The sequence below is a fragment of the Alligator mississippiensis genome, chromosome 4 (genome assembly GCF_030867095.1).
Source record: "Alligator mississippiensis isolate rAllMis1 chromosome 4, rAllMis1, whole genome shotgun sequence".
Taxonomy (NCBI): domain Eukaryota; kingdom Metazoa; phylum Chordata; order Crocodylia; family Alligatoridae; genus Alligator; species Alligator mississippiensis.
In genome coordinates, this window is record NC_081827.1 from 239881351 (window position 1) to 239908751 (window position 27401).

Genomic DNA, 27401 nt, shown 5'->3' on the forward strand with positions numbered 1-27401 from the left:
CCCCCCCCCCCCCCACCTTTGCCTGGGTCTGCCTGGTGCAGGGGGAAACCACCCATCTGGGTTTTTTTTAATCTCCCGGCAGCTCTGATCTGGTTTGGGATCATGTCAGCCCTGCTCCTTCCCCAGCTGGCAGACGGGAAGGGATGCAGCTGAGGGATCCCAGCCAGGCTTAAGCTTTGGGCGGGGGGTTGCTTTCACCTCTGCATTGGACATATGTTGGTTGGGGGGGGTTCCACCCCCTGTCTGTGCCCACCCCCCCCTTTCTCAGAGGCACAGGGTGAGGGAAGGGGGTGTGTAGCTGGGATGAGCTCAGCTTGAGTAGCTGGGAAGAGGTGTTCGGGGAACCCTCCTGGTGGGTGCTTTCCCCACCCCCACAGTGGGCAGACCTCAGCTGGGGGCTTTGTTCCCGCCCTGCTGCCTCCCCCTCCATGTGCCCTCCTCCCAGAGGTGGATAGCTGAGGAGGGGGTGGCTCTGAGCTGATCCCAGCGTGCCTCAGAGCTGCAGGGGGCAGGTGAAAAGCTCCTGGTGGGAGCTCCCCGCCTAATCCTAGTGCCCAGTGAGAGCGGGAAGGGGTACTTTCCCCCCTTCTAGAAGGGGAAGGGTGGGGAGAGGGTGAGGCTGAGCTGATCCCTGCTGGGCTCGCTGGGCTGCAAGGGGGGAGCAAAAAGCCTCACTACAAGGGCTTTTCCTCCCCTTGCTGCACAGCCTGGGGCTAAGAGGGCCTGGATGCCTGTTGCTCTGCCCCCGTCCCACTGGGCTGACAGGCTCTGGTAGGAAGGAGACTAGGGAGCTGAAGCTTTAGTGCCTCAGCTCTTTGACAGCTGGGTGCGGGGCCAGCCTTGCTCTGTTGGAGCAGACAGTGCATGCTCCAGGGCTGCACAGGATCCTGGGATGCTGGGGCATTGTGAGTTAACTTGAATCGGGAAGGGATCTGGGACATAAAGCGGTTTAACCTAAATCATTTAAGTCTGATACTACTACATCCAACCAGGGTTATCTTAAACTGGTTTCAGCCGTTTTGAAAGCGGTTCATGTCTCTAGCCAGACTGTAATTTTTCTGGAGCAGGAACCCGTTCCCGTTTCTTCAAACATAAAAAAAGTTTGTCACAATGAAGCCATGGTTCCTGACTAGAGCTCCTTGATGCTCTGAAAAATAACAACGTAAATCATGAAAACTATGGTCTGTGTATGTATTTATGAAATGATCCTCTGTATAATATTATTCATTGCATGTAGCATACCTCACAGCTTTGCGGGAGTTGGTTAATTTTAGTTAAACAACTCTGTTTGCGTTGTGCATACTTTTGCTATCAATCAGGGGTAATCTTCGTTGAGTTATGATTAACATGGTGGAAAACGTTCTCAACTTCTCTGTACTGTTACGAGAGAAGACTGGGGGGCGAAGGGGAAGACAGATGAATATGATTTACTGATTTGATTTTTTTTCTCCTCACCCTCTGCCCTTGGCCTTTTATTACTATTTTCCCAAAATGGTAAGTAACTTTTCATAAACATTTCTTAGTGATAAAACCATTTCCAAAATTCTGGGCACTCTTCTTCCCTGCCCCCCCCCCCTCCCCCCCCCCCGGTTGTTTGGACATATTTATTTTCATATATATGAGCTGTCCTTTAAAAAGTACATTTTTAAGTGAACAAATTACATGTATGAATTCTTGAAAGTATTCAGTTAGTAATACATCACAGATATACCCAGCTATACTTTGTGTGTTGTAATACAGAGGCCAATTGTTAAAAGAAATTAAAAAAAAAAATGAAGACTAATGTCTTGAAGGATGTGGTAAGGAGAAAGGGAGCATTCTGTTGCTGCCAACACGACCTACTTTTATAATGCAAACATAATATTCAAAGCTACACACTCTTTTCTGATTTAGAGAAAACAGTATTCAAATTAAAGGCATCTCGTATTTTCTTTAACATTTTTAGCCTTTTAAAAAATATTTAGTAGCAGTTTCACAAACAAATGGAAATGAATTCTGAACCGTATGCTTGGATGTCAGTGGCAAGATAATGTAGAGATATTTGAATTTTTTTTATTTGGAATTTAAACATTTTTATTATTGTTCGTCTGCTGTGATATTGTATATTCGTGATGTTCTTTATCCGCAGTGTACACGTCATGGACGGCTAAACCATAAGTTGAGGTTATGGTAAATTCCTATTTTGAGCAGTAATATATTTGGCCATTTTTAGATCTTTAAGTGCAAAGATATCATTTCCAAAGAATCAAGACATTAGTGCAGTTACTTAATAACCTTGAATTTCTATGCATTTAAATGAGTAGCAAATTATATTGCCAGATGAAACACCTATTTGATATGTTGGTAAAATTAGCAGCAGCTGTAGTGTGATGGCTGTCTGACCTGACCTCATGATTGGTGCTAATATTGGATAACCTGGAAAACTTGATTTTAATTGTGCTTTAATGCATGTCTTATTTTATCCAAAGTAGTCTGAGTAAAAGGTAAGGTAATGAATGCTTATAGTTGCACATTATGATAACAGTAGCAAAAACATAATTCTTAAATGAATAAACTTGACGTGTTTCTTGTATGGCATTTCATATGTCAACGAGAAGTGAAGGAAATGGCTCATTTAAAAAAAAAAAAAAAAGAGATAAAAATAATTATTTCTCACAAGAGTATCCTGATACATTCTAATCTAACTCTGGATAGCAGTAGCTTGTGAACTTTTGTTGTGCTTGTTGGTTCCTTCCATGTAAGTTTTTTTTTCCTGTATGGGCATTCAGAGTAAATTGTAAGATTAAGAGTGACATTTCACAATCACACAAACTTTAGTACATTTTTACATGAGTCATTTTTTCTCTGGACCTCAGCAAACCTTAAGATCTCCTGTTTTAGTTTTTGATGCCATGGAACTTAAATTATTAGTAGTTGCCATTAATAGTACTTTTTATTAATCTGGTTGATAACTTTTGTTTTAGTGTTAGTGATTAGTAGTCTCCCAGTAGTTAGTGAGAAACGCACCTTTTGCAGCCTGTTTTGCCTAGGAACAAGTACTCGGATTGTAGCTGCCACAGTATATATTTGGAATTGACAGTGTTGTTGCAAATATTTTGGAGTCCCCAGTTTCAAAATTCACCCACTTAGAGTTGATGACTTAGAGCTTCTCAGTTAAAGAAATTGTCCAGTATCTGCGACAGGGGCATGTTTTATAATAGCTAGTGCTGCACATTTGTAATAATTGTTTGCCATTTTGTGGGTCCAACCATGTTAGTAATAGCTTCTTAGCACCCTGCTACTAAGGGTTATGATCCAGTACAGGGATGTTCACCTATGACTTCTGATTGTTTTGGGTTAGTAGTTACTCTGGGAGTCCATACACAGTGATATTAATTCTTATTGATTCTCAGGGGACTGTGCATGGCAAATTGTAAAGTCAATTTTGAATAATGTAAACATCTGTTTCCTGGGGGGGGGGTTATGCCTCTAGGTTGGACTGATATGCCAAGGGGGTTAATATGTCTAATGAGAGAGTTGTTGAATCTTAATTGGGCAAAGAATTGAGTACTGTCAGAACAGATCAGTCTGAACACCAGGTACAGAAAGTGAAGGGGGGTGGGATGGGAGGAGGGACCTAGATCCTGTTAAAGACTCTTTGAACTCTGCCCATAGAAGAATAAAAAATGACAGAGAAGCCGAGTTAGGGGAATACGTATAGAAGTTTATTATGAGCGTTGTTCAGCTTTGCATGCTATAGTCCTGAAAACCACTTTTTAGCTACTTTCTCAAACTTTTTGCATGTGTATGTATTTTGTGTCCTGAACAGCCTGTAAATCTGAAGGAAAAAAAAGGCACAAGGTTGGAGCTGTGGCCTGGGGAAAGATGAACTGAAGTGCAGGGGCGTCCCAGGGAATAGCACGGAAGATCTGCACCAGTGCATCACACAGGGGCCACAGGGCCATGAAGTCCCTTTTCCTTGAAGGGGTAGCAGAGGACTTTCTCCTAGAAGGAGGGCGAGAGAGGCCAAAGAACAGGACAGGTTTGGAGCTTGCTTAGATTAGTGGAAACTGGTTCACTGTGTTGGGACCCAAACATCCTGGTGAGTACTTCTTGAGGGAGGTTACCGTGTGGTAGTGTTCAGTTACTCTTGTTTGTTCACTCAAGATTTAGGAAAGAAAGCCATATCTGAGTGAAGGTGGGATCTTTGCACCTTAACAAACCTCAGCATTTTGATTCAGCTAGCATAGGTAATAGTGGTGAAGATGTAGTGGCACAGCTAGGCCCATATGTGGTAGGCCTAGGATCCCTGCAGTTTGTCCTCTGATTAGTAGCACATGATAATGCCCATGGTGCCATTTCTTCACTGCTATTGTTACCCATGGGAACTAGATTGTGCTAGTGCATGCTGCAATCACACCTTCAATCTGCTGTGTAAACGTTCCCATGATAAAAGCAGAATTAGATAAATCAGTCTTGTTGATCAAGTACAAGAAAATAATACTTGGAAATGTAAATCAGCACATTAGAAGTTTTTCCTCACTTCCTTTCCAAGATATTGTTGGCAAAATAAATGGTAATCTCTCTTTCTTGCTTTCTTTGTCTCCCTGCATATATTGTGTTTTACCACCAACTTCCTTGTATTAATGACTTAAGACAGCCAGGTGCTTCTTGTCAAATGAATTTGATAGATTCTTTAGTGGGGAAATTCTTTCATCAGTCACCGCACAAATATCAACTGTTGTTTTCTGTAGGGTCTGTGACTTTCACTGTCTTGAACCTCTTACCTCAGACTACCATCTAGCATGATTTTTTGAGAGAGTTTCTAATTTTGTGTTGCCCCATCAAATTGCAGTATTAATCTCTTTTTGACAAGTGACAATCTAATATTCTTGATAATCTAAAATTCCTCAAAATCCAAACAAACAGGTGCAGGTACTTGTAGTTTTAGAATAGTGAACTTCTAAAGATCAAAACTAGCTCAGTACTATGTAAAGAATTAAAACAGCTCTATTATGCAAGTTCGTGTAATAAAGAAACCCATTGTTTCCTCTGTCAGCAAATTGTAAAGTTGAGTTTGCAGGACTTGGTTCCCACCTAAATTTACTACCTTGTGTTTGATTCTCAAGGGCATTTGAAAAGAGATAATGGGCTAATTAATTTCATTTTCTGTACAAGTCCCAATTTGTCCTGTCTGATTTCTTTAATAGTTTTAGCACAGCAGGGATTTCCAAGGCTTTGCTGCTTCCTAAACAACTTTTATCCGTCCCAGCTGCTGCACAAAATTCTGCTAAAAGGGCAAATATGTGGTTTCTCCCCCCCCCCGCCCCCGCCCTTTTTCTTCTGCTTGGATCATAAGTCTGCTGTCTTCCTACTGAATCTGGAATTGCTGCCATTCCCACTCACTCAGACTCTCTGAGCATCCAAGTTCCCCAATTAAGGAACATAAATGGCTTAGAGTAGTTTTGCATGTGTGCTCATGAGAGCATTAAATGATGCTCAGAGAGTAGTAATCAATGGATTGATGTCTAGTTGGCAGCTGATACCAAGTGGAGTGCCCCAGGGGTTGGTCCTGGGGCCAGTTTTGTTCAATGTCTTCATCAACAACCTGGAAGATGGCATAGCGTGCACCCTCAGCAAATTTGCAGATGACACCAAGTTGGGAAGAGTAGTAGATATGCTGGAGGGTAGGGCTAGGATTCAGTGACCTAGACAAATTGGAGGATTGGGCCAAAAGAAATCTCATGAGGTTCAACAAGGACAAGTGCAAAGTTCTGCATGTAGGATGGAACAATCCCATGCCCCAGGACAGGCTGGGGCTGCCTGGCTGGGCAGCAGCTCTGCAGAAAAGGACCTGGGGGTTACAGTGGACAGTAAACTGAATATGAGCCAGTAGTGTGCCCTTGTTGCCAAGCAGGCTAGTGGCATACTTGGCTGCATTGGTAGGTGTGTTGCCAGTAGGTCAAGGGAAGTGATTATTCTCCTCTTTATAGCACCGGTGAGGCCACGCCTGAAGTACTGTGTCCAATTTTGGGCCCCCCACTACAAAAAGTATGTGGACAAAATGGAGCGAGTCTAGTGGAGGTTGACAAAAATGGAGAGGTGACTGGGGGACATGACTTCTGAGGGAACTGGGCTTATTTAGTCTAGCGAAGAGGAGACTGAGGAGAGACTTAAGCGAAGCCTTCAGCAACCTGAAGAGGATGAGGATGACGCTGGACTGTTCTCAGTTGCAGATGGTAGAACAAGGAGCAATGGTCTCCAGTTGCAGGAAGGGAAGTTTACGTTAGATGTTAGGAAGATTTTTCTCACTAGGAAGGTAGTAAAACACTGGAACAGGTTACCTAGAGAGGTGGTGGAAGCTGCATCCTTGGAGGTTTTCAAAATGGGATGATCTAGTTGGGGCTGGTTCTGCTTTGAGCAGGGGGTTGGACTACATGTGACCTCCTGAGGCCACTTGCAACCCTAAATTTCTGTGATTCTATGCCAGCGCATTCAGTATAGACATACTAGGCTGCTGAAGTAGCATCTGGCAAAGCAGGTTGTTGCCTATGAAAGCTCCTGCCTCTCTGAAACAGTTAATCTCGAAGTTGTCAACCTGTCCTACCCTCTGTCTCACTTGAGACACTGACATGGCAAGCCACTGCTCGGCTGCCTGTAATGACTGACTGGAGGGCTTGGACACATGTTGGAGTAGGAGCAAGTGGGACGGGCTCGTTTCTTGGTGATAGTTCTAGGATCTCCAGAAAGCTAGTATGAATATTTCCTTGTTTTCATGACACAGTAAAAACATACAGACCCTGTCTAAATTGCACTTGCACACATCGTTCCATGTTTGAATATGGGAAGAAAACAGCATAGAAATCCTGAGTAGAATTGAACTCTTAATGAAAAAACTAGTACACATCCTCCTAGTGTAGACAAGACATTAATACATTGTAGTTTCATTCCAGTCTGCTGGAAAGGACCGGTCCTGGGCTGTTTGTTTGGATGACTTAATTAAGGTCGTTGAACATAATTGTAAATATTCAAACAAATGGAACAGTGTATTAGCATATATATTGTTGTGAGCTGATTAGTTCTGTAAAAGCTGCTACTAAGAATATACTTGAAATGGAGTAGAAGGAAGCAACATTAATCTATTTGGATCTGATGTAGTTTGTGAGGATAATGTTTCCAGTTCTTAAACGGGTGAAGTAAGGCATGGCTTTGCAGTCTTGTAAAAGGCACTTCAGATGTGCTCGATAGATCTTATTTGCTGGGCACTTGTGCCTCAAGTAGTTGCAATTTTTGCATGCTTGCTATGCATATTAATGCTCCATTAATGCTGACTTTGTGAAGGAACATCTTGAGAAGCTGGATACCTTCAAGTCAGCCGGCCCTGACAATCTTCACCCCAGGGTACTCAAGGAGCTGGCAAGCATCATAGCCCAGCCTCTAGCGCGGATCTTTGAAAACTCTTGACGCTCTGGTGTAGTGCCCGAAGACTGGAAGAAGGCCAACGTGGTGCCTATCTTCAAGAAAGGGAGGAAAGTGGATCCGGCTAACTATAGGCCCATCAGCCTGACTTCTATCCCGGGGAAGATCTTAGAAAAGTTTATTAAGGAGGCCATCCTTAATGGACTGGCCGACGCCAACATCTTAAGGGATAGCCAGCACGGGTTTGTTGCGGGTAGGTCTTGCTTGACCAATCTCATTTCCTTCTACGACCAGGTGACCTATCACCTGGACAAGGGAGATGAGATTGATGTCATATCTCTTGACTTCAAAAAAGCCTTCGATCTGGTGTCCCATGATCGTCTTTTGGAGAAACTGGCCAATTGTCGCCTTGGGTCCCCCACGATCCACTGGCTGGAAAATTGTCTCCGGGGTCGGACCCAGAGGGTAGTAATTGATGGAAGTCACTCATCGTGGTGTCCTGTGACCAGTGGGGTCCCCCAGGGCTCTGTCCTTGGACCCATACTGTTCAACATCTTCATTAATGATGTGGACACTGGAGTCAGAAGCGGACTGGCCAAGTTCGCCGATGACACCAAACTTTGGGGCACAGCATCCACACCAGAAGACAGGCGGGTGATCCAGGCTGACCTGGACAGGCTCAGCAAGTGGGCGGATGAGAATCTGATGGTGTTCAACGCCGATAAATGCAAGGTTCTCCACCTTGGGGAAAAAAAACCCGCAGCATCCTTATAGGCTCGGCAGTGCTATGTTGGTTAGCACTATGGAAGAAAGAGACTTGGGGGTCATCATTGACCACAAGATGAACATGAGCCTGCAATGCGATGCTGCAGCTAGTAAAGCGACCAAAACGCTGGCTTGCATCCATAGATGCTTCTCAAGCAAATCCCGGGACGTCATTCTCCCACTGTACTTGGCCTTAGTGAGGCCGCAGCTGGAGTACTGCGTCCAGTTTTGGGCTCCACGATTCAAAAAGGATGTGGAGAAGCTTGAGAGAGTCCAGAGAAGAGCCACGCGCATGATCAGGGGTCAGGGAAGCAGACCCTACGATGACAGGCTGAGAGCCCTGGGGCTCTTTAGCCTGGAAAAGTGCAGGCTCAGGGGTGATCTGATGGCCACCTACAAGTTTATCAGGGGTGATCACCAGTATCTAGGGGAACGTTTGTTCACCAGAGCGCCCCAAGGGATGACGAGGACGAATGGTCACAAACTACTACAAGATCGTTTCAGGCTGGACATAAGGAAGAATTTCTTTACTGTCCGAGCCCCCAAGGTCTGGAACAGCCTGCCGCCGGAGGTTGTTCAAGCGCCTTCATTGAACACCTTCAGGATGAAACTGGATGCTTATCTTGCTGGGATCCTATGACCCCAGCTGACGTCCTGCCCTTTGGGCGGGGGGCTGGACTCGATGATCTTCCGAGGTCCCTTCCAGCCCTAATGTCTATGAAATCTATGAAATCATATTTTCAATATTGGGATGAGCTTTCGCAGATGCTAATTTTTTGTTTTGTTTTGTTTTTTTGGCCAGAAGAAACATTCAGTTCTTGTTTGAATACAGCAGTGGAGATTCCACTGTTGGTGCATATGTTGTGCAGAGTTATGTTGTGATCTTGCAAAACTTATGTAGAGAGTAGTATTTTGACTTCAGTTGCCACCACTTGCAACTTAATTTAAGCACACATTTCCTGATTCTGGAAAGATGCCATTACTATGCTACAGGTAAAATGCTCTAATTGCCCCTGTAAAGTAGACTTATCAAGAACTGAATTGTCCTGGCATTCTTAGAAATGAGCTGAAAAGAGTTAGTGTGCTAAGTCTCAACTATTTTGTCATCCTTTCAGGTCAAGGTTAAGGTGCCTGAATTTGGCAGTATGGATCCTGCATGGGCGTATGGGAGGCAAAGAAATGGCAGCAAGGATGAGAGGTGGTGGCAACAGTGGCTGGGCCCTAGTGCTGGCCTGCTTTAGATCCAAGCTGAGCCATTCTGGCCTGCTGCTGGGAAATGCCGAGTGCTGTCTTAAAGGAATTATCCAGAAGTACATGAATATATTAATATATAGACCAACATGGCTACAACCTTACCTGCCTATGTCCTTAGACCAGGGGTGGGCAAAATGTGGCCTGGGGGCTGGATGCAACCCACCAGGCCATTCTATCCAGCTTGCGGGGCCCCTAAAAATTTTAGAAAATGAATATTAATCTGCCCTGAGCTGCTTGTCATGCAGCCCTCGATTGCTTGCCAAAACTCAGTAAGCAGCCCTCTGCCCAAAATTATTGCCTGTCTCTGTCTTGGACCAACATGGCTACAACCAAAAACTCTAATATATTAATAATTTTTATGAGTCTTGGAATAGACTTTAAAGATTTGCAGGTATTTTATATATGGCTACTCTGTAACAAGCAGGTGATGTGTGCAGCCCTGATAGGAATGCAGCATCCTTCAGTTCACTCTGTAGGCAGGCATTAGACCCTACTGAGTAGGATCAGAGTAAGGTGCTGAGTAAGATCTGATTCTTATGATGGGTACATATTGTTGTGACCACCAAGATAGGAAATGTTGTTGGAAACAGGGGCAGAGATGGGAATGTTCTGGAAAAAAAATCTAAAAACAGGTTAATTTGAGAAGAAACTCATGCTGAGGTTGTTGCTGTTCGATAGAGATAAATCTCAGGAAGGGAACAAGTGTGACCATATACAGGATGTGTCAGCTATCTGGGACCAATAGAAATACTGCTTTGCTTGCATACCACTGTTTGTTCAACAGCATTGAAGTTTCATCATTTGTTATAATGTAGAAGTTAAATTATAATTTGCTACTTCAGCAAGAATGTGGGATTCAAATAGCTCTTTTAATGTATTCCTTGTATTTATTTTAAAAATGTTTCATTAAGACTTTAAGGACCCAATTAAAATTAAGCAATATACATACACAGTTTCTTAGGAGTAGAAGAGCTATTTGCAGTTCAGAAATCATGAATTAATTCATATATTCCTTTCCCATTTGGCCTATTGGTTTGTTAACTGGACTTTTAAGAACTTAAGAACCAAATTCAAAGCTCAGTGCAGTGAATAGGAACCTTTTCATTGACCTCAAACTTTTTTTTTCTTTATGCTGGTCCTAATTGAGGGTGAAAATGTCTTTTACATATCCCTTCTCCACAGAACTGCAAGTTGTTTGATAGTTTATCTCATTTTCACTTTCTACCCTGTAGGTTTTGAGATGACTGTAGGATAATACAAGGTAATTAGTCTGTAAACTTACCACTGGCTTGCTGACCCTTAAAATTGCAGAATGCCTTTTCTAGTTTTATACCCTCGGTTGTTTCACCAGTCTTTAAAAGGATATTATCTACTTAATAGCACTTGTCTTTAAAATTTTGTAGCTACTAACATTCAGTTAATGAATTAGGAGTTATTTAACATAAGGATTAAAGAAAAAACAATTCTTTTTTTTTATTCTGTGTATAGTGAGTATAACTATATTTTCTAGCATCATTACCATATTCATCTGAATACAAAACAAGGGTTTCTTCCTCCCCCCCTCCATAATTACCAGTGGGCAAACCTACCAAATTTTTTTTTCTTTTTTTTTAAGAATTTTTTTTTCGTGTTCCAGCAAATCAACCAAATCAATTCCAAATCCATGACTCATTCAAGAACCATTTGTGGCCCTACTACTGGCAAACATGCTCCACCCCTGCCTCGTGCTTCAGATGTTTCCAAATTATATGGTGGGCATCCTACACGCAGGCCCAAGCCTGGAGACGTAGGAGGCCTCTGAGTTTTGCTTGCCCTGAGCCACAGGAGCAAGCTAGCGAGAGGCCTCCCATTTCCATAAATTGTAGTATTGCCTATCTGAGTAAGTTGCATGGCAGTGCCCATTGGGCGCAGTCCTCCCAGAGAGAGGACGAGACGGGCTTTTCTCTGTGGCTGTAGGGGACAGGACTTAGGAGCAAATGGCCTCAAGCTGTAGTAGGGGAAATTTAGGTTGGAAATTAGGAAGAGCTTTTTGACTGTAAGGGTGGTCAGGCATTGGAATGGATTGCTTAGAGAAATTGTGGAGCCTCCATCCTTTCAGGTTTTCAGAATAAACTTGGATGGACACTTGGGTGGGATGATTTAATTGAGGATGCTCCTGCCTTGAGCAGGTGGCTGGTCTAGATGACCTTGTAAGGTTCTTCCAGACCTGCTTTCCTACAATCCTATAGTAATGCTTTGCAGTAATTGAGATAAGTGGAGCATTCTCCTCTCCTGTTGCTGTGCTGGTGGCTTGTTCCAGCCTTCTGATAAATCTGTGATGCATGATAAGCCCCATTATTTGGTATAATGTACCTATAATGACTTTTTTATGCATGGTGGATGGGAAAGAAATAGAGGCAGAGCAGACAGTTGCTGTGCGTTGTAGACTGAGTTCCTCAGTGACGTTCATTAAAAGTTCTTGCTGTAAATATTTATTGCCTTCATCTTCATAACTATCTGTAACATAATGGTTAACTCAGGTTGGAAGTTATTTACATGAAGTGTTTGTTCTCGGAGCATGCAACAGACAGTCAAGCCACAAGGTGAGAGGAAGCACAACTTCCAACTGAATTATAGCAACATGAATGCATGGCTAAGAACTGTAAATATCTCACTAGAAATGCATTTCCGCAGTTGGCCTAGCGTAGCTCTACCATTGATATTACACAGCTTTGCAATGAGGAGACTCATACCTGGCAAGGCTAGTTTTGATTAGTTGCAGGAAAGACAACCCTGTTAGTAAATTTTCACTGCTGAGTTCATCATGATGATTGGCACCCACATTTTGCCCCTAGGCTGGCCTGCCTCAGTTGTGAGCATCTTTATTTCAAAGTCATAACTACATTACTGATTGCTGCACGAGCTCATAGCTGTCTGGGGAGAGCTGCAGTTTATTTTTGTTTTGAGATGCTTTAAGATTTTTTTCCCCCGTTCAGTTGTATGAATTTTGCCCTTCAGGGGATGAATTGCATGAAGTTTATTGGAGAGGTATCACTCGCAGAAAGAGCCAGGTAAATTGGCTCGTGTGACCAGAAGTTGGGTTGAGTTAACACCCTGGAAAAATCCTAGTACACTTTGCAGTAGAGACTGTTTTGTGGGAGACAGCCTAATTACTGTGTTGCTTCTGTTGCAGGCCTTAGGTGTGAACTCTCTCTCCTGCCAGCCAGGCCTCAAAAACAGTGCTACTGTAGGGGTTGCTCCTTTATTTGGAAATTGGACTCATTCAGCTGTAATAGTTTACAGTCACATTCCTTGCCAAGTGGGTGCTGTGTTAAAACTATGCCCCTCTCCACCCCCAACATTTCAGCTGTCCTAGGAATCCTATAGAGAAAACATTTGGGGTACAAATCAATATGTGTTCGGCTCTGGGAGTTGAGAGGGCTATAACAATAGTAACTTGTTCAGTAGTGGAGCATGCTGTCTTCTGTTAACTTTCAGTTGTGGAATTGGGTGATATTTCGGAGTGAGGATGGCATTGGTGGAGTGGGCATTTATTTCTCATAATAAGATGATCCAGTGCCTGGTGATGTTCTGCTCTTGTTAATATATAGGTTGCTTGCTTCCTTGCTTTTCATATAAAGCATGTCCATTCAAGCTGTGGCCCATGAAGTGTTAAATTGTGGCCTATGGGCTCCTGCTTGGGCACCATTCCCCCCATCACTCTGGTTGCTGATGCCACCAGGGTCTCTGGGATTCCCCTTCTTTCTCTGGATTTGGCTTCCTCCTCCTCCTCTTACCCCTGGGAGCAGCAGGGCCCAGGAGATGGGGAAGTGGGGTATCTATGGGGAAGGGCATGATGCAGTGGTGGGGTGGGGGTGCCCGTACACTGCAGCAGGCACCTCAGCGTTGTGAGTGCTAGCAGTGTTGTGGGAGGAAGGGCCTGCATGGTAGGGGCCCCGGCTACTCAGAGAAGCTACACAGCCCTGATACAGTATTTCATGTAGTGGTGATTCACAGACACACCTTTCCTTCACTTCCTTGGCCAGGTATAGATTACCATGCTTGGGAGTAGTGACTGCTAAATCAGTTAATGCTTTATCTTAAAATTTAAGTCCTGACTGATGTTGGGATAATTTCAGCATTTTTAAATAAATTCTAAGATTTCCAATTACTCTATGGAGCATTCTAGTGGGCTACAGGGTTTTCATTTTTTTTTTTTAATTGAAAAAGGGTAAGCTGATGGGACAACAGAAACATTTTAGAAGATGTAGCTGAATGTGGAGAAAGTTATTTTAAGGATAACTTCATCAAAGAGGATCATAAGTAACATCTTTTTCTCCTGTAGGAATTTGAAAACCAGTTCTGTAGTTCAGGTCAAACTGTCATCTTATTAATTTTGTACTTTCTTGTGCAGCAGGTAGATATGGTGACAGATTCCTATCAAACCTAAGATAAAGCAATTGGAGCAGTGTTTAATAAGCTATTGGTACTTCACATTCTGTTTGGGAAAGTTTTAATTCGTTTCCCTTCCCCAAAATGCCTGCATTTCTTTATACAAGCTGCTCCTGGCATAGATAGGTCTCAATGTAATGAAAAATTTCAGTATTATGTATAGGGCATGAAAAGCTGTTATAATTTGCAAAGAGAGATGCCATATTGGTAATATTCCTCGTGACATTTCTAATATCTGCATCTTTTCAGTAATTAAGAAATAGATGCAGTTGCTACTGCAAGTCAGGTTGAAGACAGGGTGTGTCTCATCCTCTTACTGAATCATACATTAGTCAGACATTTTTCTTTGCGTGAACTGCTCTTTGAAGTTTAATTCCTGTCAAATGTAGCTTGCCCAAGACATTGCCTTTTTCAGTGAGTAAAATATATTTTTAAAAGATTTATCACTGGGTGCTAGTACCTAGTAAACTTGAGCTTTGTGCTTATGAACATGCATTGCTGATTTCAATATTTTTCCAGGTAGCTTTCTCAGAACTGAATGTCAGCATTAAATAAATTGTTCCCTGTTCCCTCACTCATTTACTTCTGTTTCTATACTATCGTTTCAGCACTTATCTCAGGTTTTGATCACTTCTTGTTAGTGACTCTTTGCTTTTCCTAGTTACGTATATGGAAATCTGATGTACAGTGTATTGTTAATTTGTATCGCCATAGTATTAGAAGCCTTGGTCATTGTGCTGGGCACTGTACAAACGAGAACATGATAGTCTGAAAGAGCTTACCATTGAAATATTGTCAGAAAACAGATGGATACAGACAAGGGAGCATCGGGAAACAATGATAGACAGTAGTTGTAGCTTATTGACTACCTGTTTTGCTGTAATGGTCACCTAAAGCCCAAAAGGGTTTTAAGAAGATAATGAGATGACTTTGCAGAGGTTTGTGGGCAGCTCTTCTCAAATGTGAAGACAGCCTGGGAGAGAGCTTGAAAGCGCTTTGGCAATTTAATGAGAGGGCAGTGGAGGCTAATGTTGTGGGCTAACCAGACTTGGGTCTTGACTTCTGTCAACTCTTATTCAGTATTGAGGTTAGCGAAGGCAAACCATTAATGGGTTTGAAGGTGAAAGCAAGCAGCTTATATTTGACGCAGGGAAAGGACGTGTCTAGAGGGTTGATATGGTTAAACTAACAGGTTAGTAATATTTGCAGCAGTGTTCCACAGATCCAAATGAGGCGAGAATATATGTCCCTGCCAGTGACGAGGATGTTGCAGTAAAGAGATCTAAGATGAGAGCCTAAATGAGCGCTGGCTGTGTGGACATACAGGAACTTTTGTATCTTAGTGAAGTTTTGCAGAAGGAATCTGTAAGACTTAAAGTATATAGCTTGGATGTGAAGACCAAAGAGAGGTACAAGGTGAAGATAACACCCAAATTACTAGCCTGAGTGATGGACAGACAAGTAGAAATATTTTCTGTGATCAGGAGCCATACAGGGAGGCCCTGAAGATGTGTAAGGTGAATCCTTGCTTTCAGTTGCTATTGGCAGCGGCGCTACCAACATGCTGTTTTGGTATTAAGAGACTGAAGCTGAGGGACCCTTTTTGACTTAAGAATAGAAACAATCTTATTTTTATTTTTATGAGCCAGGCTGCTTTTTGCTAAATAAGCTCTGTATATTTTTAGATCTGCTGATCTGTATGTTTGACTGAAGCCTTTTAGTGAAAATACATCTTTCATCTGGCAGTATTTTTCTTTCAGTCTGCAGGAAATGTGTGTGTACACTGGACTGTTTCCTATCCCACAAACTAAGCAGCATGTTACCTGCAACAATCTAGCTTTTGTTTTCTGCAGAATATTGAGCTTATATTTAACTTTTTTGTATGCCTGTTTCCACAAAGAATCTTGCACTTGACAGGATATGAAACCAAAGAGTATTTTCGAGAACTTACTGATTGCATTTCTAATAGTACTCTATTCAGGACTTCACTCGAGGACCAAGTGCTTTATAACCATTAATAATCTTCACTCTGGTCAGGTGTGGGGCACTGAGGCACGGAGTTGTCTGAGGCCCTGCAGGTGTCTGTGGAGGAACTAGAAACGGTTGGTAGCAATTTCTCCCAGGTCTCAAGCTATTGCTAAAGCCAATTTTAAACAGAAGGCCTTTTTTACTTTTACTTTGGAAAAGTTAGCTGGGTTCTGTTCTGGCTTGCATGTTATCGGTAGGACTGTTACTATCCCAAAGTGGCAGGACCAAATTCTGTGAGGTTACGCTTGTGTGATCTCATTTTACATGCATGAAAGAGACGATGTTGGCCCTTCATATACTTGATCTATTGATTGATTGAATTATTTTCAGTTAGAATTAGAAGCTTGATTTACAAAATCAACATTGCATCTGCATGCTGAGGTCAGTGGTTGGTGGGGAAATTCCTTTTAAATTTGACCAGATATAAAAAAAAAAAGTCAGTTTTCTATAATATTATGTCATTGGTCACAGTATTTCAGTAAGGATGGTTTGCACCAGCTTTCTAACATTTCTTAGTACTGCAAATGAATATTTAGCATTAAGTGACATTCTGTACTAATAGCTTTGTCATCAGTGTTCCTTTAAATTGTGCGAACATTATGTTTCTCTTTTCTCTAGCACCATGTGTGCAGTAACACCAGTAGCAGAAGATGCATAGGCATTAGTGATTAGCTGAACAGAATGACAACCCCAGAGTTGTTAGCAGGAAGGAAAATAGAGATGGAGCACTCCCATCAAGGCTACTTAAAGCAATCTGTTACTGTCTGTTGCTAGACTCCTTGCTTCTATATTGATGCAGACCTGCATACTGTAGTGATTTGCCCTTAAATTACTTGGAGAATTTTTCTGTCTGTATCTGAAAAGTCAGGTCTGTTGAGACGCCAGTACAATTGCTCCTTATTTTTGTGTTCTGTAGCCAGTACAGTCAACTCACTGTAGAAAGAAATGTGGATAAACACCCCTGTTTAAATATTAACATAGGTACATAATCTGAAATCTTAGGTGTAGTGCACATCATGGTTTACTAATTCGAACAATTATCTTTGCTATTGTTAACTCATACTTTTACAGTGAGGTTATTGTTGGCTGCTATATCAAAAAAGTAAAAATATTCCAACAGACCTCTTAATTGGTAACGTATTTTGTGCTTAGAACAAGATATTTTATTGCAGTTTGGCAAACTCAATAGAATATTGATTTAATTTTTTGCTGAATAAATAGGCAATTCTTAAGTTTACAGTTTTGCAGTAATGTGATACAAGTGATGTGTACAGTATGTTGAATAAATGCCTACAGTATGTTGCAGAAATTGAATATGATAGGCATGATCCATCTTTCCCCCCTCACTCATCTATAAAATATTTTAAATTTAGATGCTTCATGTGTAAATTTGAACACCTATACCACTTTCAGTCATTAGCTGCTTTTGGGAAATGTCAGCCTCTCTTTTACAATGTATCCCTCTCCTGACATTACCATTGACAGCTGCTTAGAATAATAGGCCAGAATGCAGCCTGTAGGCAAGGAAAATAAATATTGTTTCTTCTATGGCTAATATTTCTAGAAACTATTCGTCTTACTGTTATTTTGATTTCATGACACTAGACCCTTCTAGACCTGAGAAATGTTGGATTGTGAAAGACTTGTGGAAAACTGACTCCGCTGTCAACTGTGATGAATGGAAATTGATGTTTAAGCATGTTGTTTTGCTCTGAAATCCCACTAGACTAGGAAATGGGCATAGGTAAAACATAGCAGACCTGCAGAAAATAGGAAATTTTGAACTTGCTGATATTTATTTATCCTTTTTGACCAGGGAATGACGTGAGTTCATATTTCCATATATATAGCTGTGCCTTTGTAAATAAATCAATAAATAATTAGTTTACATGCAGTTTGTTTTTTCTTTTAGAGTGTGCAGAAGGCTAAGATTGTCCACTGAATAGGAAGGTGATATTTTTGGTAAACCCCAGTCTGATTTCAGTTTTGGGGCAAGCAATCTAATTCTATGGGAGACCTTACTTTCCATTATAAATAATTTCATAATAGTTTCATAGTAGCTAGGGTCAGGAGGGACCTGAACAGATCATCTAGCCTGACCCCCTGCCACAGGCAGGAATGAATGCTGGGTTCACAAGACCCCAGACAGGTGATCGTCCAACCTCCTCTTGAATTTGCCCAAGGTAGGAGCGAGGACCACTTTCCTGGGAAGTTGGTTCCAGATTTCGGCCACCCTAACTGTAAAATATTGCCTTCTGATCTCTAACCTAAACCTATTCTCCATCAGCGTATTACCATTGTTCCTTGTCACCCCAGGTGGTGTTGGGGAGAAAAGGGCTCTACCTATTTGCTGTTGATCTCCCCTGATGCGTCTGTAGGCAGCCAGTAGGTCCCCCGTCAGCCTCCTCTTGCCGAGGCTGAACAGGTTCAGGTCCCTCAGTCTTTCCTCGTACGGCCTGTCCTGCTGCCCTCTCACCAAGTGGGTGGCCCTCCTCTGAACCCTCTCCAGGCTGGCCACATCCCTTTTGAAGTGCGGTGCCCAGTACTGGACGCAGTACTCCCAACTGCGGCCTGACCAAAGTTGCATAGAGGGGGAGTATCACCTGTCTGGACCGGCTTGAGATGCACCTTTGGATGCATGACAAGGTATGGCTGGCCTTGCTGGCTGCGGTCTGGCATTGGCGGCTCATGTTCATCTTGGAGTCAATAATGACTCCAAGATCCCTTTGCGCCTCTGTGCTTTCAAGAAGGGAACTCCCCGGCCTGTATGCATGCTGTGGATTCCTTCTCCCAAGGTGCAGCACCCTGCATTTGTCTGCGTTGAATCCCATCCAATTCTCGTCTGCCCTCTTCTGTAGTCTGTCTAAATCTATTTGCAGCCTCTCTCTCCCTTCAAGTGTGTCCACCTCGCCCCACATCTTAGTGTCATCAGCAAACTTGGACAGTTTGCTTTCCACCCCCTCGTCCAAGTCGCTGATGAAGATGTTAAACAGTGTGGGCCCGAGGACTGAGCCCTGGGGTACCCCACTGCTCGGATCTCGCCAGGTTGAGTACAACCCGTCCACCACTACTCTCTGGGTGTGCCCCATCAGCCAATTTTTTACCCATCCAACTGTGCAGGCATCAATGCCTCAGTGGCTTAATTTATTGATGAGGATGGGGTGAGAGACAGTGTCAAAGGGCTCCTCAAAGTCTAGAAAGACTACATCCACAGCGACACCATCATCCAAGGATTTAGTCACCTGGTCATAAAAGGCAACCAGTTTGTTCAGGCAGGACCTCTGCCTTTGATGAACCCATGCTGATTCTCCTTGAGCATGATCTTCCCTGCTGGCCCCCCACAGATGTACTCCTTGATGATTCTCTCCAAGATCTTCCTGAGCACGGAGGTGAGGTTTACGGGCCTGTAGTTACTTGGGTCCTCCTCCCTCCCTTTCTTGAAAACAGTTTTAGGGAAAGAAAATTATCTGTAACTAGTATTCCTGTGGCATTTATTACCATATGTTAAATTTATAATTGATAGTAATATAATGAATAACCTGTTGCCTTTTGTTTTGTAGGTATACGAAACTTGGATATGCTGGTAACACAGAACCACAGTTCATCATTCCCTCATGTAAGCATTTGTTTATATTGCACAGCTAAGTAACATTTAAGGGTTTATTTAAAACCTTAAAACTAGAAAGAGAGCCAAGAATGCTTGACTAAACCACCAAAAAGGCTTTTAGGTGGAGAGGGCACATTATTTGTTCTTGCCAGGTGAGTAGGAGTAGTATAATAGTGTTGCAGTATGGTGGTCCAGGTTTTTATCCCCAAAATAGGTCTAACACCTCTCCCACGTATGAAGTTGATCTAATAAAAGATATCAAGCAAATCCATGAGCCTGGCAAGTAAGACATTTTCCTAGGCATGTGCTGTCGGTTCATGGACAACGTAAGTATCATTAAAGGGAGGAAAAGTAGCCCTTGAAGTTGAAGGAGGCTGCCTTTAAAGGCATAGTAATGCACACACTTTCATGAAAGATTCTTGCTGCTTGAAGTTAAATAGCTCCGGAGTAAAATGTAAAATTAAATGTTACTTTCTTTTTGTAAGTTCTTTGCTCTTTAACCTCTAGTGGATGGTTTCTCATTTTGTCATTGGTCATTTGGGCAAACTAGTAAATTATAACCACCCAATACAAAAAGCCAATTGGCACAACTGGGTTTTACTTGAATAAATGCAAGACAGAAAGAGAAAGGAATCAGTGGTTCTTAATCATTGTGGCTACAAGGTGAATGCTGATAGCCTGGGTGATCATGAATTTTTAGAAACAAACTGCTTTATAAAGGTGCTTTGTGTAGAATAATAAGACTGATGCATTTAATATTTTGTACCTTTTATCCTGCTTTTATCAAATACTGGAAAATCTTTCTTTTTTGGTACTCTGGGACATTTTTTGCCTTTCCCTTTAGTTTTTTTTAAGGGTTTTCTTTATAACTTTTCCCCCACACACCATTTTCAGTTTTCAGTTATCTTTTTCTCCTTTCATTCACTGATTTTAATGATTCCTTCACTGCATGTTTCACCAAAACCTGATCTCTGCTAATACTCTTAAAATTTTAATTTTAAATATGTTTTAGAAATCACTATTTTACAGGGTATTGAGAATAGTGTAATAGAACAATCTGCAAGTATTTAAGGTCAGAACAACTTGGCATTGGTATTTTGAATTTAGAAAATTGTACTGAACAAATAATTTAACTGAATGACCCAATTGAAAAGATTTTACTACTGACTTGTTACTCTTTTTGTAATAGTATTAGTTGGAATTCTTGCACAAATTGGGACCTGAAGCTCCTAAACTTAAAATATTAATACTTACATTTGTCCACTCCTGGATATTCAAATTGGTTCCTCAATACATCTCTTCTCTTTTTAAGTAATCATAACATGATCATAATGGTTTACACTTTGAAGACTTGGAATAGGAATAATTTGAGAGATTATAAGGACAGAACTCTATATGGGAAATAAACCTTTCATAAATGAACAAGTGACATCATTCTTTTATTTCAGGTTGAGGAAGGATAAATTGAAATATCTTTGAATCATTTGATTCTTTTGTATATTAACCATAGTGAAAACTATTGATCTATGGAATACTATGGAAAGAGCTGCAATCTCAATATTACTGTTACTGAAGAGATCTAATCTGCAGCATTACCAGTTGATAAATTTAAATATTTTCTGATCTGTTCTGTAGGCCAGATTAAATAATTATTATAATAATTGCTAGATCCAGAGTCTTAATAGTATTGATTCACATGTAACACAAAAATTGCAATTATATAGCAGGAGTAGTTGGTTGTAGTTTACTTTAAAATCTGAAATAAGTGAAATTCTCTTTACATGCTTCTGCATCTTTAGTTCTTTCTGTTCAACTTTATTTTAATAGATTTTTTTTTTTAACAATGGTTATTTTTTAATTTATTTGATCCCCTGAACATTTTTTTTACCAACAGGTTTTGAAAGCATTCCTTTCCTTTTTGTTCTGCTGTTTAATTTTTCTAATTTTCTTCCCTTAATTTTTCTATGAAACTTCTCTGGGAACTACAAAGGCATATTCAACATTAAACAGGAAGATGCACGCAAAGGAACAGAGATAAAAAAAAAAAGTTTGAAAAGGAAAGTAAATGAGAATATTGAGCCAGTTCCATTGGCCAGAAAAGCTTCTCCCCCCAGTTTAGAGTTCAATGCTTCCTTTCCTTTCTTGTGTCCAATTTCTTTTTCAGCAGCTAGCAAAACTTGCTTCACTTGCTTTGCTTTCCTTTTATCTCTTTCTGCTTGATATTCGCTCAAAACATCAACAAATTTGTTTCCTTTGACATTGAACATTGTAGCTGTCTAGTGTCCTTATCAAAATACCTGTGATGGAACAAATTATCTTCTCTTTGTCCTGACTTTACATTTAAAGCAAGGAAACCCATCAGGATTTGAGAAGAAAAGTCAGTATGGCACAAACACTTTTTTTTCTTCTAAAAGCTTCTCTGCTCTTAAAACCAAAGCCAACCACTTTCCGATATTGCTGGAACAGTTCCCATCTTCAAATATCATGGTAACCTAGTTACTTGGTGTCCAGATTTATTTTCCAGTTTGTGTTGTCAGAATGTGCTGTATCTGTTCCTAAACTATCTCCTTTTTCCTTTTCTTACTTTCTGTATAACCCAAAACATAGCCTAAATTCAAATTCAGCAGTAAATTCCCAGACGTGATCCTTGTTTAGGTTATAAATAAATCATACTGATTCAAAGCCTCTGCAGTTCTGTAGCAAGTGGTGGTGTCTCACTCATAACTGCTGGAAAATGATAGTCCCTGGATAGCAAGACTTTTCCTATTGCAAAGCATGGAAGAACTTCATAATCCTGCTCTTAATACTCAGCAAGACACTTCATTTTACATATAACACAAGGTCAGCTTATGTTCTTGTTTGCTGCTTTTCTGTCTACTGCTCTCACTTCTTCCCCCTTGATGAGCCAGGTGTGTTCTCTTCTGTTTTCTCTGATCGTACCTGTTCTGCAGACTGTTAAGTCTTCATTCTCTTGTTGTTTCTTTCCTTTTTCTGGGGAGCCTTTATGAATCCTTTCGGACTTTATGATGCATAAATTCTCCATTTGTTAGCAAAATTAATTAGTCCCCTGTCATTGGACTAATTTTTTTTTTTTTCAGATGCCGCTTCAGCCTCCTCCAGAGGTCTGTCATTGATTCAGTTCAGGCTGATATTAGCACTTCAAGCTTTTTTTTCTAGTGAAGTCCTCACAGCATCTAAGAGCTGACGTATTTTTGACTAAAGGACTGTGTTTAGCATTAAAGTCCTCTGAATTTTAGCAGACACTCATAATTAGGTTAACTGTACTAGCCAGCGACAAACGCAGAGGATAGAGCAGATCTGATCAGCAATCCATCTGTCTAGTATCCTGTTTCTGGCATTGGCCAGTAACAGAGGCTTCATGTGAAGTTTCATAAGAGCCTCACCCAGGACAATTAAGGAATACAGTGCTCCTGCAGAATTTCTCCCTGATATTTTTTCCCCAGTTATTTCTTGGAGCATGTTTGATTATTATCCTTTTCCAAAATAGTTGGTCTCAGTGATACAAATATCTGTTTTTTCTTATAATCATGCTAATCACTTAGCCGTAGTGAATTATTTTGCCAGAGTTCCTGTCCATTTTAATTTATTATGGTTTTAATGATAGTGTGTCCATTTAATTTATTTTCTTTTTGCCTTTTAATTTTATTGAATTTCCCTCTTATTATATTCAGAGGTTAAGTAGCATGATTTCCTATACTGTTCATCATTCTGAATACCTCACTTGCATCCTCTTTTATTCAGCTTCTCTCAAAACTGAACAATCTTTCTACCTCTCCTTTTAGGAGCTGCTGCTTTTTGTAGTCCCTTTTTAAAACAAAACAAAACACAACACTTTCTATTTCTGGTAATCTCATTTTATGATGACCTACCCAGAACTAAACTCGGTGGCCCATTTGAATATGAAACCTCCATTTATATAATGGTATAATATTGTCAGTTAATGTTCTATAACATTTCTTTTTTTTTCTTCTTGTTTGCTGATACAGTTTTTAATGATGGCTAGAGTAAGATTTAATTTCTAGGAGGGTAAATTTATTCTAAGGTGATAATATTTCCTTATTTTAATTCAAAGTATATTTTTTAACTATGGTGGATGTTTCAGGATTCATAACCATTGAAGCCATTCATTGTGTACCTATGTTCTTTATTAAAGGTATTGCTATCAAGGAATCAGCAAAAGTTGTCGATCAAGCACAAAGGAGGGTTATGAAAGGTGTGGATGACCTAGACTTCTTTATTGGGGATGAAGCAATAGAAAAACCAACGTATGCAACAAAGGTATTAAAGGACATTTTTCCCATAAATGTAACACTCTTTAAATTTAAAATAATATATAACAAATTTAAAAATAATATATAACAAATGGCTTCTGATGTTGTTTAGCTGACTGTAAAAAATTCAATTTTTCCTTCTTTCCAAAACCCCTCTTACAAAACAGTAACTATGAGATTAATATTGTGTCAGTTTTGTTAATTTTTAAGTGGCTTAGTCTTAATTAGAAGAGGGATGAATATACTGTGTTTCTTTTGTAATGACTCTGAAGAGTAAATATTATCTAATGTCTATTTTCCAAGGTAGGTTAGAGTTCATAATCATGAAGTAATTTCAAATGTCCATTATAGTGGGGTAGGGAGAAGTGATATCATAATACTAATAAAATGTAGTGCGTCTCCATTGAATGTAGTTGTAGATAGGCATCTGATTTTTTTTTTCCAATTTTTTCAAATATTTCAAGTGTATATTGATGATGTGTTTAACAGTGGCCCATACGTCATGGTATAGTTGAAGACTGGGACTTGATGGAAAGGTTTATGGAGCAAGTTATCTTTAAATATCTAAGGGCAGAACCTGAAGATCATTATTTTCTTCTGGTGAGTAAATATTGTCTCCTGTTTATGACATGATGATGGGCTTGTAAGGGGGGGGGGGGGTGTATCCCTTTCCTTTATTTTTCCTGCCCCAAACTTTTTGTTGCAAAATTTCTCCATTGAAGTGAATAATAATGTGTTTTAGGTAAACATTTCTCCAGTGATACAATGGCTGTGTACTGTGTTAATGGTTCCTAGAAAGTGTCATTTCAGTCTCTAAGGTCTCTGTAAAAAGTTAGGAAATATTCAGTTTTATCTTTGGGCAAATTTGACAGAATTTGAAGTATGGACTGTGCCATCTTGAGGCCGCCTTAGTCCCTCAAAGCTTCTGGTTCTTGGAATTTGATAACTAAATTGTAATCTGTCTTAACCTGTTAATAGAGGTCCTGGATAGTTCTTACTGTATATTTAAAATAAAAGAATAAATAAATGAATATAGAAAATAACTTGAAAAAATCTTCTATTTCTCAAAAAGAAAAAACACACACATTCCTTATCTATAAGGGGATTGTTTCAGCATCATAGTTAAGCTTGTTCTTTAAATTTGGAATTTGAATCTTTATACGCTTTGTCTTTATCTGCTGCTTATCCACGAAATAATCACGTGAGACGTTATTTCAAAATGTGGTGGGATTTCATAAAATGGTTGTAGGGCAGTCAGGGAATTGGAATATAATGTTTTCCAGTGATTTTTTTCAAATATTCCTCGCCCATATCCCATTACTCAGCATACAACCCTTTAAAGAAATAGCTGTAGTTTGCATTAATAAACTGTTTATTTTAATTGCACATTGTATTGTTTCAATCCCTTTTAATTTAGCAAATTATTCAGATCATCACCTACAAACTTTTTCTTCCATGTATAGCCTTTGCAAAGAACATAGAAAACAAAATTCTAATGTCCTTAGAGAAATGACTAAGGAAAAGATGGGTTTTAATTTACAGTAAATTATTTTGAATAATAAAACTGCAATTTATGCTCATATTAATAGATCATTCCAGTGGGTTCAATGTTACAGTGATCTAAGCACACTAGATAAGAGGGCACCATTTCTTAAACTGGGACTAGAAGAGAATTTCATTTTATTTCGTGTTCCTGTATTGTCACGTAAATTGTTATCCCTGTGGTGCATTTGCACCCCCCATTGTTGTCAGACTTGACAGCTTTTCTAAATTAAATGGTATGGCTTTTAAAGCGCGTACTGTGAATTTCTGTACTCTGCACAGGGTTTTCCTGCCGGCCCGTTCGTGTGACACAAATGGAATGTTGATTTTTTTTTTTTTTTTTTTTTTTGGATATTTGAAAATACGAGCAAAGCATAAAAAATTTATTTGAATTTACATTTTAAATTACTTTTGCATTTGGTTTGAATTTATTTTAAAAATCATTTTTCTGTCTTACAGACTGAACCTCCACTAAATACACCAGAAAACAGGGAATATACTGCTGAAATCATGTTTGAGTCCTTTAATGTTCCAGGGCTGTACATTGCTGTTCAGGTAAGAATATAGCTGATGAATGTGTGCATTATAATGTCACTGAATTTAAGAACTCTAAATCCAGTGAGAAATGTAAATCTAGAGTTAGGAAAAAAATTGTCATTTGCATCCTGATCAAAGACTTTACCTGTAGATGACTGGTTAAGATCCAGTTTAGAAGTCAAATACTTGTTCTTGTTTGGCTATTAGCTAGACAGGACCGTCTAATTTCTGGGCAGCTGGGGGCTGTGCGCCATATGGGTGCGGCCTCTTCCCCCTCCCCACCACAAACATTTCTGCACAATCTGGCTCCCCTACCCACTCCCAGACACGTGCCCTAAGCAGGCAGCCTACTTCATCTCCCCCACTGCCCGTCCCCAAACTGCAGAGCAGCTCATGCCACACATGCAACAGGGAGGGTGATGGGCAGCCTGCAGCAGGGAGGGTGTTGGGAAGCCACAATACAGCTATGGAGGGGAGCCAGACTGCCTAGCGTCCTCCCTGCCTCACACATGGCACGGGCACCTCCATAACACACAGTCACCAACCTCCACGTAGCCCAGACAGATGGGGTTGTGCAGCTGGGAGAAGTTACCGGACAGCCTGGCTCCCCCCTGCCCTCGATCCCTCCGTGTGCACAGCTCTGCACCCCTCCTCACCCAGTTGTGTGCACCACCCCCTGTGCAGGCAGACTTCCTTTTTTACCAGGCACACAGCTCAGGCAGTTCAGCCTCCTTCTGGCTGCTATGTCAGAAGCAAATGGGGAGGGAGGTGGTGATCCCGCAGATTGCAGGTTAACCCTTTGGGGGCCACATGTGGCCTGTGGCCACCAGTTGGACAGCCCTGAGATAGACCATAAAATAAACATGTAGTTTCAATTCAGTTCTTTCACAACCCCCCGAAAACCAACCCCCTCACCATAAGTGGCAGTAATCAATACAAAATTGTTGTTTTCACTGATAGAGGCCATTGCTGCTTTTATGTGCTGTACCTGTGGGGTGGGGTGAAAACAACATAGACCAGTGCCATCGGTATTTTTTTGCAATGTGCTGGTCCTACTACTTGACTGTTGAGTTTGTTTCCATTTTCAGAGTCATCTTAAGCACACAAAACTTAATAGAAATATTTGTAACTCATTCTAACGGCTATTTTTCAAGCATGCAAAAAAAAAAAGACTATCAGCATTCATAAAATTATCTATTAAGGCACTTCTCATGGAAAATTTAGCTAATTTGAGCATTTAAGAGTTTTTTCCTTTGATGTTGTTGCTAGGAGCAATGTACTTCATAGCTGTAGTCAGTTCCCCTCTTCAGTCTCCAGAATAGTCTTAATTAAGAAATCAGTTTGTTTGGATTTGGTGAACATATTTTTAGGCCTGGCCAAATTCTTCTACCTTTGGATATTCTATTTTGCACAAATAACAAATGTTTAGGTACTAATTTGCCACTAGAGAACATAGCTCAGATATTAATATGGGTAACATTCTCAGATTTTTCCACAATTTTACAGTTCTAGACATGTCACTTCCATCTATTCATGCTTCCTGGAAG

The 27401-nt window shown here is 40.7% G+C and overlaps 1 protein-coding gene across 1 annotated transcript in view; it reads left to right on the forward strand.

Annotated features, from left to right (window-relative positions):
- Positions 1 to 27401, forward strand: part of ACTR3 (actin related protein 3) — a 54630-nt gene that overhangs the window by 11060 nt on the left and 16169 nt on the right. The window contains exons 2-5 of the mRNA XM_006258102.3: positions 19437 to 19492; positions 23658 to 23782; positions 24265 to 24375; positions 25777 to 25872. Of these exons, the coding sequence (XP_006258164.1) occupies positions 19437 to 19492; positions 23658 to 23782; positions 24265 to 24375; positions 25777 to 25872 (388 nt within the window). The remainder of the gene's footprint in view (positions 1 to 19436; positions 19493 to 23657; positions 23783 to 24264; positions 24376 to 25776; positions 25873 to 27401) is intronic.